Source organism: Echinops telfairi, unplaced genomic scaffold, assembly GCF_000313985.2.
Source record: "Echinops telfairi isolate 266 unplaced genomic scaffold, ASM31398v2 ScPeMD7_443;HRSCAF=831, whole genome shotgun sequence".
Classification (NCBI taxonomy): Eukaryota; Metazoa; Chordata; class Mammalia; order Afrosoricida; family Tenrecidae; genus Echinops; species Echinops telfairi.
This window is the reverse complement of record NW_022104341.1, coordinates 7,135,227-7,148,392: the sequence shown is the minus strand read 5'-3', so window position 1 is coordinate 7,148,392 and position 13,166 is coordinate 7,135,227. Positions and strand designations below refer to the sequence as shown.

The following is a 13,166-nucleotide window of genomic DNA, read 5'->3' as shown; positions in this document are numbered from 1 at the left end:
ATAATAGTGTGTGTGTGGGGGGGCATTTAGGAACTGGAGGAAAGTTGTATTTTTCATCATTGGTACATCGCACCCTGACTTGCTCGTCTCCTCCCCGAGACCCTTCTGTAAGGGGATGTCCAGTGGCCTACAAATGGGCTTTGGGTCTCCACTCTGCAATTCCCCCCTCATTCACTATGGTAAGATTTTTTTGTTCTGCAAATTTCTTATCATGATTGGCATATAGTCTCCCATGTCTTCCTAGTATACTGTTCCATGCCCTTCTAGATTTAACCTAACGTGCCTTGGTAGTGCTGTGGGCTAGTCGTTGGTCTACTAATTGCAAGATTGGCAGTTCAAAACCACTAGCCACTCCTTGGGAGAAAAATGAGGCTGTCTGCTCTCATAAAGATACACAGCCCTGGAAGCCCTCTGTAAGGTCACACTGAGTTGGAATCAACTCAGTGGCAGTAGGTTGTCTGTTCCAGGCTTGTTGAGTTACTCTCTGAACTCTTTCCTGCCCTTCCTGCTCTCAGTCCTCTTCCCCACCCCCTCTGTTCCCCTGGCATTACCTCATTTGCTCAGTGCACTCCTGGTGAAGCCACCCCATGCATGCGCTCCTCCTGGTGGACCAGTTGTGAGTTCAAACTGACCCCGCCACTGGGTGAAAGATCTGCTTCCATGAAGATGCAGGCAGGACAGCCCTGAGGCAGTTCTGCTCTGTCACATGGGGTCACTCAGTGTACCCAATAACAACGTGCTAGCCTATGTGTCTCTAATACGGCATCCATATGATTTTTATATTCAGTATCCTTTTTCTTCTTTTTTTTTAAAATTTTCTTTCCAGGTATAATGCATACGACAAAGGGCACGTGCACACTCACACACACAAATAACTAAATGAATAGATAGATAGGTGGCATCCATCTTAATGTGTAAATTAATGAATTTTTGAAAAGCCACCTTGGAAGCCACTACAACCTTCCTAATGGTTCTCAACCTTCCTAATGCCGCGACCCTTTCATACAGTTCCTCATGTTGTGGTGACCCCAACCATAAAATTATTTTCATTGCTATTTCGTGACTGTAATTTTGCTACTGTTATGAATCGGATGCCCCCTGTGAAAGGGTCATTCGACCCCCAAAGTGGTCTCGACCCACAGGTTGAGAACCACTGTACCACATAATCAAGATCTGAGGTATTTGCAACATCCCAGCAAGTCCCTCAGGCTCCCTCCTGGTCGTTCCCTCCTCCAAAGATAACCACATTCTAACCTCAGTTACCCTGAGCTCTGGTGGTGTAGTGCTCAATGCACTGAGCTGCCAACTGCAAAGTCAGCAGTTCAAACCCATCAGTCTCTCAGTGGGAGAAAGGCGAGGCTGTCCACTTCCGTAAAGCGTTAAGAGTCTTGGAAACCCACGGAGCAGATCTACCCTGTCCTATGGGTCACTATGAGCCACAATAGACTCAGTGATAATGAGTTTGGTTTGAGGTTGGTGGCCTTTTTGGGTAAGCATCAGACTGCTAACTGCAAAATTGGCAGTTCAAACCCACCAGCCACTCCACGGGAGAAAGGGGAGGCTATCTGTGCCCATGAAGGTTTACAGCCTTGGAAACCATATATAGGGTTGATCGGAAGCAGAGTCGACTTGATGGCACTGCGTTTGGTTTTTGGTTTATCACCATAAATTTGGCCTGATTTTGAATTTTGAATGAGAGAGCTTCCTGGGCTCCAGAGAGAGCTCCTGGGGCCCCGGGAGCCGGAGAGAGCCTATATTGCTGACCCACACCTATGTACCTTTTGGGGGCGTGCATGCCCACTAATTACAAGTAAAGACATACGTCACAGAAAGGGGTTACACTATAGGTTACACAGTAATGAGGGGGTGGTCTAGGGACATACACGCAATAGGAAGAGGAGGAATTGGGGGGTATACATGTGACAAGATGGGCGGATCCTAGATTTAGGATGGCAGCTTAATTTTGACCTGTTCCTGGGTCTCCATAGGAACCATTATCAGTAGAGTGTAAACTCCTACAGGAGCCTGTCCATTGTCCCCAGCGACAGGGAATAGTGCCCACTGCAGTTCGGCAACTGATCGCCCTCAGGGGAGATGTCTGCTAGCATCTACCTCCCCCCACAGGTAGTCATTTGGATGGCTGTATCATGGCAGCTCATTGTGGTTTTAGTTGTTTGGGGTTTTTTTGTATTTTTTTAATAACCAAAACCCTGAGCACCTTTGCAGATGCTTATTGGACATTTGGACAGCCTATTTTGAGAGCTGCAGGTTCAAACATTTTGCCCGTTTTTAAATTTGATTGCAATATTCTTATTGATGTGTAGGAATTCTTTAGATATTCTGGATATAAGATCTGTGTCAGATATAGGTACGCACCCTCTCCTGATTGTAACTTGCTTTTTCAGACTCCTTAATCTCTTGACGATCATATTCTTAATGTTAATGAAGTCTCATAAATTATAACTTACGGGTGTTTTATAATCTGTGCTTCTTGTGCTTTATTTAAGATATACTTCTGTACCCCAAGGTCCTAAAGAGATTCCCTATTTTTTCTTCCGGAAGTTATTACTTCGCCTTTCACAATTAATTCTGTGACATAAGTTCCCAAGCTTATTTGGCTTACTGCCCCGTCTGGGGGGTGTGGGGGGATGTTACTCAGTGTTCCCCACCTCTCGAAACTAGAAACTTTTGTGCTCTGCTTTTGCAGTCCCACTGGTCCCTCCAGTGCCCCTTGTGGAGCAGTTAGCACCCACATTAGCAAACACTGCTATGATCTCACAATAGCTTTGATATATGATGTGAAGTGTTGATCGGAGTTTTTGTTTTTTTTACTATGGAGAGTCAATTGTTCGTGATAAAAATGCAGCAAACCAGGGATAGAGAGTAACTTTCTTCATTTGATAGCAGGTAGTCACCAAAAAATCCTAGGGTGTCAGTAATGAGATAGCTTTTCCCGCTGAGGATGGGCACAGGATGAAGACGCTGCCCATCCCGCGTCTTTCAACACTGTGTGGAAGTTCTAGACCGCAGGGTAAATTCTGCTTTAATAGCCCTCTGCGACCATAACCAAATATCACTCTGCAGAGCTTGAGAGAACAGCAGTGTATTTCCTTACCATTCTAGGGGGTGTTCCAGTTTAATCCAGAACATAAGGCAAGAAAAAGAAATAAAAGATTGGAAAGCCAGGAGTAAGACTGTCATTATAACTTGATTGTTTGCAGAATTTGAACTATAAACTTAGTAAAGTCCCTGCGTACATATCTATATACAGACTCAGTGATGCTTTACATATATATAATAATTAAAAACCATCAGATACCCTGAACTAAAATTAAAATAATGTTCCAGACCAGTCTACTGAAAACTATAAAACATTCCTGAGAGAAATAAAAGAATACTTAAATAAATGCAGCAGGATACATAACTGTGACAGGTGACATAACTACAGTCCCTGAGTTACTGATGAAATCTGTTCCTAAGTGTGTTTTTAACGCAAATTGGCAAGGCCAGTCAAACAGGTGTATATAGTCCTTATGTGGCCTGACTTTATTGCAAGAAAAGAGGCCCTGCTGATTTAATGGGTTACGTGTTGGGCTGCTAGCCCAAAGGTCAGCAGTTCTACTCCATCAGTTGCTCCTCAGAAGAAAGATGAGGCTTTTTGCTCCCCTAAAAATATACAGCCTTGGACGCCCCAAGGGACAGGGTCACTACGAATCGAGTGCTCTTAATGGCAGTGACCTGGGTTTAGTGCAAGAAAAGGCTCAAAGCCCTTTGGATGACATAAAAGCTGCACGGGCAGGAGGAGGTGACGAAGAAGGGTTTGCTGTGAACAGGGTGGCATAGTGGGGTCACAGGTTGGGCTGCTGGCCACCGGGGCTCCATGGGAGGAGGGCGAGGCTGTCTCCTGGCACTGAGATTCGCCGTCTGGGGTCGTGGAGGGGCACCATGAGCTAGAACTGGCTCTTTGAGACGTTAGTTCCATTCTTTCGAGTGAGGGCAAACGTCCAGGAAGACGGTAGCGTTCACGGAGCGTGGGCACAAAGATGGCTGCCAGCCGCGCGCTTTGGAATAGCCTGCCAGCACTTTTTGTTCTTTAAAAAAATATTTTTTAATCATTTTATTGGGAGCTCTGACGGTATCATATCATAAAGTTCAACCACATCAAACAGTAATGTGCAGTTGCTACCACAATCAGTTCCAATACATTTTCTTGAGCTCCTTGATAGCAGCTCCCCTCTCCACCTTGCCCCCCAGGAACCCTTATTTTTTTCCCCCGATAATGTTTTTCTTGTTGTTTGCTTGTTTGTCATGTCTTGTGCGATCCAGTCTATCCATTCTGCCAGTACTCATTTCTAGTCATCCATGTTATCAGTCAGAGGCGTGGTCTTTACCATGTGGCCCCTAATGCGTAGAGTCAAAAGGTCCAACTTTCGCTCATCAGAATTAGGTTAGAAGAGAGATGGATCGCCCTACCAATGCCTTGTTAGTTTGTGCCAGAAACCCACTGGTGGAAATTAAATTAGAAGAAACCAAATTAATCTCCAGGCTGCAAACGAGCAGGAAATGACATTCCGTAACCATTCTCAGTGTAGTGATGGAGCAGCCAACTTCATGGGGACAGAATCACGACCACCCTTTCTAGCTTCCTGCACGGAGCCCATAGTTCCTCTAAACCAGTGTTCATCGGGGCAGCTTGCCATGAGATGATGTTGCTCGACTTTCTCTGATTAGCCTGTGCTCCACTATCTACAGCCACATCAGACCAGGCTACGTTCATTTTTAAAATTCAATCTCACAGCAGCCTTTTTACCTTGTCATCAAATGGGCACACTAACGTATCCAGTGATATATATATATATATATATATATATATATATATATACACATATATATATAAATCATGAAATGTGTGTGTATATATGAGAGAGAGAGATGAAATGTGGACCTCAAACTAAAGATGGACCATATATATATATATATATCTCATGAAATGTGTGTGTATATATGAGAGAGAGAGATGAAATGTGGACCTCAAACTAAAGATGGACCTCAAACTAAAGATGAAATGTGGACCTCTCAAACTAAAAGTGTCGCAACGTGTAAGGCAGGTTTTAGCTCAGCCTCATTTTGACCTGAGCTGAGCGCCGAGTGGGGAGCTGCGTGGAGACGGGAGCGCCTGAGCTGTGTACGTTCTTCTGCTATGTTCTCGAGTTCTTTCTTCTCAGGCAGATTTCAGGCAGACAACTTGAACAAGCTGAAGAACCTCTGCAGCAAGACAATTGGAGACAAAATGAAGGTAAGAACTTGGTACCAGTCGGTTTAGAGCTCCGGTTATTTGATTGTGTCCTTAAACTAACATGCACGTCATTTCTACGTGCGTGTTTAATTCTGCGAAGTACTGGACTTCCTGTGGGGAAAGGACTGTATTAAAGGACTAGAAAGGAAAGAAGTCGGGGTACTGTCAGGTTGGTGAGGCCATCTGCTGCCCTTCAGATAAGATGTAGGGAGTTCAAGTTCTGCCTGGCCCAGCGGTTCTTAACTTGTGGGTCAAGACCACTTTGGGGGTCAAACGACCCTTTCACAGGGGTCACCTGATTCATAACAGTAGCAAAATTACAGTTATGAGGTAGCAATGAAAATAATTTTGTGGTTGAGGGTAGCGACCACATGAGGAACTGTAGTAAAGGGTCACGGCATTAGGAAGGTTGAGAACCACTGCCCCTTGCCCCTTTGGCTCTGTGACTTTAACCAAGCCGACTTTGGAGGCTCCTATCTATTAATTGGCAATGCGAAAACTTAACTCACCCACTGCCATAGCCAAAACCACACACACACACACACACACACACACACACACACACACACACAGAGTGAGCCCAAAAGCCCCATGCTGTCAAGCCATTTCAGACTCTTGGCCACCTGTGGTGATTCACTTAAGGTATAAACCAAAAATCAAACTCCCTGCCATCCAGCCCATTTGACTGGGAGGGAACTTATGGGCCCGAGTAGAACTGCCCCTGTGGATTTCTGAGACTGTAACTTATTATGGGAGCCAGAGCCTCATCTTTCTCCTGCACTTGAGGTATAAACCAAACCCACTGCCCCCTGCCTCCGAAGGACCCTACAGGACAGGTGCAGGTGAGTTTCTGAGACTGCAACGCTCTACGGGAGTAGATAACCTCATCTCTCTCCTACAGAGCGGCTCGTGATTTTGAACTACTGACCTTAAGGTTAGCAGCCCAATGTGTAGCCACTATGCAGCCAGGGTTCTACACTTTAAATATATTACCCCCTCCTATCCCCTGCCCCCACCCCCCAAATATCAAGGCCGTTCTGAGTCAAGAGATGGCCATACTGGAGCACTGGGCGGGTTTGAATTGTCGGCTTTTTGGTTGTCAGTTGAGCACTTACATGATAAGCCCCTAGGACTCCTAGTGCAGCATAGAATCATGAGAACTGGGCACGGGGCCCAGAACCCTTTAGTTACTCAGCAGTCATGTGTAACAATAAATGGCCTTCGTCCAAAAACCCTTCGGATACCCAAAGACTGAAAATTCAGTTCAGTTTTTGACGTGTTATCCTGAATAGTTCATGGCTTTCACTATTCTTCAAAAAATACCCTTTTAGCCTCTTACTCACTTTTTAGGAATATATTTAATACACTGTGCAATCTGTATCATTGATACGTTGTACAGTTTGAAAATTCACAAAAAAGAAAAGCCCCAAATTTGGAGCCTGAATCAGCGAAGAAGAAAACAGAAAAGGTTAGCTTGGGCTTCTGGCAATTTACTCTTCACTCTGCAGCCTGGTCTGCTAGCCTGCATCCTGCTGTTGTATGTGTCGCCCTTGGAGGGATTGATGGCCCTGGCCCTCTCTTCCTAGGGGACCCCTGGTGATTAACCTTTTGCGTTTCACAGGTCTCAGGATTATGTTAATTTCCATGTAAGCTCAGGCCTCTCTGTTAGTCCAGTGGGTGGGTGGCGGTTTTGTTTCTTTTTTTGTAGAAGAAAATGGGAGTGGCTTTTGATTTGTTACCTGTAACACTTAGATCTGGCTCTACTGCTAACTGCAGTAGTCTCACCTGCTCCCTGCCGGAAGTGTAGCACTAGCTCTTGGGTTTGAGGTAGTAGTATATTTCTACATAAGGTAACGGAATAGCTGTAGGGCGTTAAGGGACTGGCCACGCAGGTAAATCGACTGCAGAAGGGGCTGTCAACACGGGGGCAGCCTCAGACTCCTTGCTGCCTGTGCGGATCCCGAGCCTGCTACGACATCATTACACAAACTGAGAGTTCTGCTTTTTCTTCTTCTTGCTGCGGTGTATTTGGGCTGTGCCTGTTTTTATCGACTCGTGCTGCTAGTTCAGGCTGTTCCAGCTTTTTAAGAGGATTGTGCTCACAGTCCCAAGAGAGTGAGTGGGGCTGTGGTTAGAACCCATCACTTTGGTGTTTGAGAATGTACCAGGACGCAGCCTTTTTTGCCTCACTGCCGGGGTTTCTTCACAGGCTGTCCCTCGGGGCTGCTGCTCCCCGTCTCCAGCACCCTCTCTGGATGCCTGTGCGGGACAGTCTGGGGAGGGGGGGGAACCTCCTGACCTTCACAGGCTCATTGGCCTTCACAGGCTCAAGACTGCAAAACAACAACAAACTAGTCATGGCAGAAGAGGGACTAGAAACGTCAGCTTCTGACTTCCGATGTACCAGTTTTTCTCCCCGCCCTCCCATCCTCAGAGAAAAGTGCTGTGTAGCAGGTGCCGTGATTCGTGTGTAGGCTGTATTGATTTGGCGTGCACAGACACAACCGCGTCAGGGGAGTGTCCCTTAGTGTGTTGGTTTTCTTCCTTCCTGCAGAAAAAGGAGCCAGTGGGAGACAATGAGGCTGTCCCGGAGCACGTACTGCACCTCGACGACCTCACGGCGGACACTTTAGCTGTAGGTGACCCTTCGCATCTGGGGCAGGCGCTGGCTAGGCTGGGCTTTCTCTTCTCCTTAGGCTTCCTCTGTGTCTGCAGCTTAAACGTGTCCCTCCCGCTGTGCCCATGCGCTGTCCTGCAGTCTGTGTGAGCCAGGAGAGATGGACTCATTGTAGGAGTAGAAGAAGCCGCCTCTCTCCCCGGAATGCCTGGTGGTTTTGGACTGCACACTTCGTCGTCCACAACCCCATGTGGGACTGCTGTGCCATCAGGGCTCCTTTTCCTTTTAACTCCTGTTTGCTTTTTGAGAGACGGAGTGGAAAAGTCAAGGATAAGAATAGAAGGAGCCAAGCTGTGCTTGGCGTATGTTGTCTTTGTAAAACCCAAACAAAACTCTCCCTGCTAACAAGTCAGTCTGACTCGTGAGAACCCTATAGCACAGGGCAGAACTGCCCCTGTGGGTTTCCTGTAGCTCTTTACGGGAAGAGAAAGCCTCATCTTGCTCCCAAGGAGTGGCTAGCTGGTGGTTTTGAACTGCAAACCTTGCAGTCAGCACAGCATGTAACCACTACCCCACCAGGGCTCCACCTCTGCCTTAGGCACCCAAAGAGAGTGCCAACAAATTTATAGGTTAAGACTGCCTAGACCAGCGGTACTCCACCTGTGGGTCCAGACCCCTTTGGGGGTCGAACGACCCTTTCACAAAGGTGGCTTGATTCATAACAATAGCAAAATGACAATGATGAAGTAGCAACGAAAATAATTTTATGGTGGGGTCACATGAGGAACTGTATGAAAGGGTCGCGGCATGAGGAAGGTTGAGAACCACCGATCTATACCCCTGTGTGGAGTCTCGATTCTCTGAAAGCCTCTTTCCATGTTAAGATGCTCCCCAAAGGGCTGCCCTCCAAGCACGGCAGCAGAGGGGGATCACTCTGCCCTGAAGCCCGGTGTCCGGCCTGTGCTCCACAGAACCTGCAGGTCTCCCAAATCAAAAAGGTCCGGCTGCTTATCGACGATGCCGTCCTGAAGTGTGATGCCGAGCGACTCAAGCTGGAAGCCGAGAGGTTCGAGAGCCTCCGCGAGATCGGGAACCTCCTTCACCCCTCGGTGCCCATCAGCAACGACGAGGTAGGCAGGCGGCGGGCTCTGAGAGGGCGGAGGCCGGAGGAGAGCCGGGGGGATGCTGGCACGCTGTATAACAGGCCTTGTGCCATGGGCAGGCCCTTTGTGCTTGCCCTCTGCCCACCAATTGAGAGCTGAAGGAGTCAGATCCTTGCCCGATTGGGGAGCGGCGGAGACGGCAGGTAGGAGGAGACTCCTGGCATGGCCATCTCTTCTCAATGGGGCTGCTGTCCTCCACGGCGGGTTGCCCCTGGCAGCAGCCAGTCTGCGGGCGGGACCTCTAAATCAGCCCTCCCCCGCGCTCGCTCCCGCTGCGCAGGAGCTGCCCGCACCAAGCTGCTGGGAGCCCGGCCTTTGTTCCCGACGCCCAGCCGTGCAGGGCCCATCTGTGCCTTTCATTCATGCCCCGGGAACGCCGCACTCGCCGCGCCGCGACTCGGGAGGTCAGGGCCCTGAGCCCGCCCTCACGTGGCCCCGCGGCCAATGAGAGCCGGGGGAGAGAGGAAAACCTACATTCTCATCTGCACCCGGGTGATGCCCATTGTCCGCGAAGGTTGCCCTTGTGCAGCCTTTTCAAGAAGGAGCCTTTTCAAGGGACACAAACAAAACAAAACAAAAAACACACAAAGCAAGACAGTGGAAGGAAGCACCAGGTCTCTTGCAAAGTCCCCATTCCAACTTCTAGAATCCTTTCTCAGAGTTGGTAAATGTTTCTCTCTCCAATGACTGTGAATTCCCCAGCCAATTCCCGCCTCGCCTCCACTCGCCGCTCCCAGTGACTAGAACCCCGTGTTTGAGTTACCAGATTGCGACACAGCGAGGTGGCCTTTGGCACGGGTTTGGAGACGTAGAGGTTGTCAACCTATGAAATCCTGTGGCTTTCTCTCCCGGCCCGCGGCCCCATAGGATGCCGACAACAAAGTCGAGAGGATTTGGGGAGACTGCACAGTCCGGAAGAAGTACTCCCACGTGGACCTGGTGGTGATGGTAGATGGCTTCGAAGGCGAAAAGGGCGCAGTGGTGGCCGGGAGCCGGGGGTACTTCCTGAAGGTGAGAGTTGGGGATGTGGGGGTAGAACTACCACATGTTTTTTCAAGTGACCTTCTTCACCTGGCTCTCGGATCCACTGCTTGTCCCTGCTGACCCCGTTACACCGCTGGCTCCGGGCCATGTAGCGCAGTTCTCTTTCTAGCAGAGGAGAATGCCACCCATTGATGCGCCCTGAGATGTACTGACTCAGTCAACCAGGCGTGTCATGGCTGTCCACTGTGCCAACCTTTGTGCTAGGCGTGGGGCAAAAGCGATGACTCAAAGCCAGGCCTCTGCCTCTAAGGAGCTCAATGTAATTAGACAACAAGACAATTGTAATGAAGAGTCCGAATCCGTATGGTAGGTCCAGAGGGCTCTGAGAACAGGCAGGTGGAGGTAAGAAACCCAAGCTTAATTGGGACAGAAAGTGGATGAGTTCAGGGAAGTTTCCAGAAGGACATGATTAATACACATGATGATGTGATAATCTTGGAAATTCTGCACAGATATACTTAGGAATGCAATTGCATATATACAACAGGCCAATGTTCTAAGAATCAGCACAAAAACTCTCCCATGCACCCTGAGTGAATCATCTTCCTCTCTCTGCTTTGGTTTCTTAAAGGGAATTCCCTTTACAAACGGACTGATGGTTTGCTGGGCATGGGTGCTAGGAAGGCACTGTCTGAGCTGAGGGTTACAAGGAACCCAGGGGCCATTCTGGCAGACGCACATTTGGCTGCAGATGGCTCTCACCCACGCAACCTTGTGTCTCTGTTCCTTCAGGGGGTCCTGGTGTTCCTGGAACAGGCACTCATCCAATATGCCCTTCGCACCTTGGGAAGTCGGGGCTACACTCCCATCTACACCCCCTTCTTCATGAGGAAGGAGGTCATGCAGGAAGTGGCGCAGCTCAGCCAGTTTGATGAGGAGCTTTATAAGGTGAGTCGCGGGCCTGTGCAGCAGACTGACTTCAGGGCAGCATTGTTCAACAGCACACTGTATGATGACCAGGATCATCTGTGTCCATGACTATTGAGCACTGAAAAATGAGGACGGTGCTACCGAGAAACTAAATTTTTTCGTTTTAAGTAAATGGCCACCTGTGGCCAGTGGCTACCATTTCGGACACAGATATAGAGCCTATTAATCTGTTTTCAGATAACCTGTGTCACTTATAGAGAGTATATTTTAACATCATGTGCTCAATAAAGAAACTCATTTTTTAGGTGCTTGAGAAAAACAAATTATGGAAGTAGCACTAGGTCGTGTCTTTGTGCCCTTGACCTCAGATTGGAGGCTTCTACAGGGCAAGGTGGACTTGCCTTGGCTCACAGTTTATGTTCCTTCTCAACCCTGGGGGCTGAGGGCTCAAGCCGAGGTTCAGCATGTCACTCTGACACCGACAGTAGCGGTCTAGTCTTGGTCTAGCACTCAGAATTTCAAGAGTGTCCCTGTCAACCGCTGCCCATCACAGCTCAGTCCACATCTCCCTGTCTCTCTCCTACAAGGTTATCTCTCAGAAGTGGGGGCTTTGTTCTTATTGGCTTGTTTCCTTCCTAGACCCACCTGGAAATGGGGTAGACAGCTGTTCTTGGGCGCATGTGATTTATCTTACTTAGTGAGAGAAGTTTAAGAATCAGAGCTTTCCCCCTGTTGACTCCGATGGATGAGTTCAAAGTTGTAGAGCAACAAAATGCTCCCTCCCTAAACCCCAGCATTCATTGTCTTTGTGCCGTCCCTGTCTGCCCTCCTTCTGATGAGGGGAGGGATCGTCCACGCATCAGCTGAAACTCGTTTACCTTCTTTTTCCTGATCTCAACCCCCACGGTTGGATCGTCACTAACAACGCTCAGAAGGATCCAGTGCAGGCAGCACCGGGGCACTGAGGAGTGGGAGAAACACCAGCTGGCCAAGTTCCCTGCACCAGATGAGGTCCCTGCATCTCCATCTCCCATACTCAGATGCTTGAGTTCTCAGGCGGCACAATGACAGGTTGTACCAGTAAGGAATTTGGGCCGTGTATCTGGCCTAATCAATTCTGACTCCCAGTAGTCTTTATAGGGCGGCTCACTGTCTCTATCCCTCAGAGCTCCTGGGTGGGTTTGAACCATCAACCTTGAGGCCAGCAGCAGCCTGGCACCTGGGCTCCTTCTTGTCTAGTGTACACCCCTCAGTTTATTCATTTTCCAGGGCAGCACCATCCAGTAAGACTTCCCAGTGATGCATGTTCTGTCCCTGTGCTACCTAATGCAGTGGCCACCAGCCCCACGTGGCTGCTGAGCACCTGAAATGTGGATAATGCACCTGAAGAACTCATTTTAAAAATTTTATATAGCCCTTATTTAAGATGGGGACCCTGGTGTAGTGGTTGTGCTAACTGCAAGGTCAGCAGTTTGAAATCACTAGCTGCTCTTTGGGAGATAGACAGGGCTTTCTTGGAGTCTTGGAAACTCAGAGACAGTTCTCCCTGTCCTGTTGGGTCGCTGAGTCAGCATCAACTCCATGGCAGTGGGTTTGGGTTTGGATTTATTTAAAGTTAAATAGCCATATGTGCCTAGTGGCGCTTGTCTTAGACGTGTTTAGGATTTTTAGCATAGTTTTAGAATTTTTGTTGTGTTGTATGGGAATAGCTTGGCCAGTGTGCAGTTCCCACTGTCGGGGTCCAAGTCACTTTCCAGGTTCCCAAACCCTGACCCAGAGGAAGCGGGGAGCTCCCCGCTCCCACCCCCTCTTTTTTGATTAAATGAAAATAATGTAACGACACAGAAAATTTGAAGTGTGTTCTCCTAACATAACAGTTGCCATTTTTTCATATATATATCTTTTCCTTGTACTTCTAATCACAATGTGTGAGGGGGCTTTAAAAAGTTTGTAGAAAAATGGAAGTTAAAAAAAAACAATGGAAGAGGAAAGTAAAAGGAAATGGAGGAAAGAACTGGAAGGCAAAGGGCATTTATAGAGGTCGAAATACAGGCATGTACATACGTAGATATATGTACAGTGAACCCTCATTTATCACGGTTAATCGGTTCTAGACCCTACCGTGATAAATGAAATTCCGCGAAGTAGGATTCCTTATTTGTAAATCAAATATTTT

General features: G+C 48.2%; 1 protein-coding gene across 1 annotated transcript in view; it reads left to right on the top strand.

The window, feature by feature from the left end:
• The window catches only part of SARS1 (seryl-tRNA synthetase 1), a 20,531-nt gene that overhangs the window by 3,259 nt on the left and 4,106 nt on the right, over positions 1 to 13,166 (top strand). The window contains exons 2-6 of the mRNA XM_004699216.3: positions 5,226 to 5,296; positions 7,851 to 7,931; positions 8,885 to 9,043; positions 9,944 to 10,087; positions 10,853 to 11,008. Of these exons, the coding sequence (XP_004699273.1) occupies positions 5,226 to 5,296; positions 7,851 to 7,931; positions 8,885 to 9,043; positions 9,944 to 10,087; positions 10,853 to 11,008 (611 nt within the window). The remainder of the gene's footprint in view (positions 1 to 5,225; positions 5,297 to 7,850; positions 7,932 to 8,884; positions 9,044 to 9,943; positions 10,088 to 10,852; positions 11,009 to 13,166) is intronic.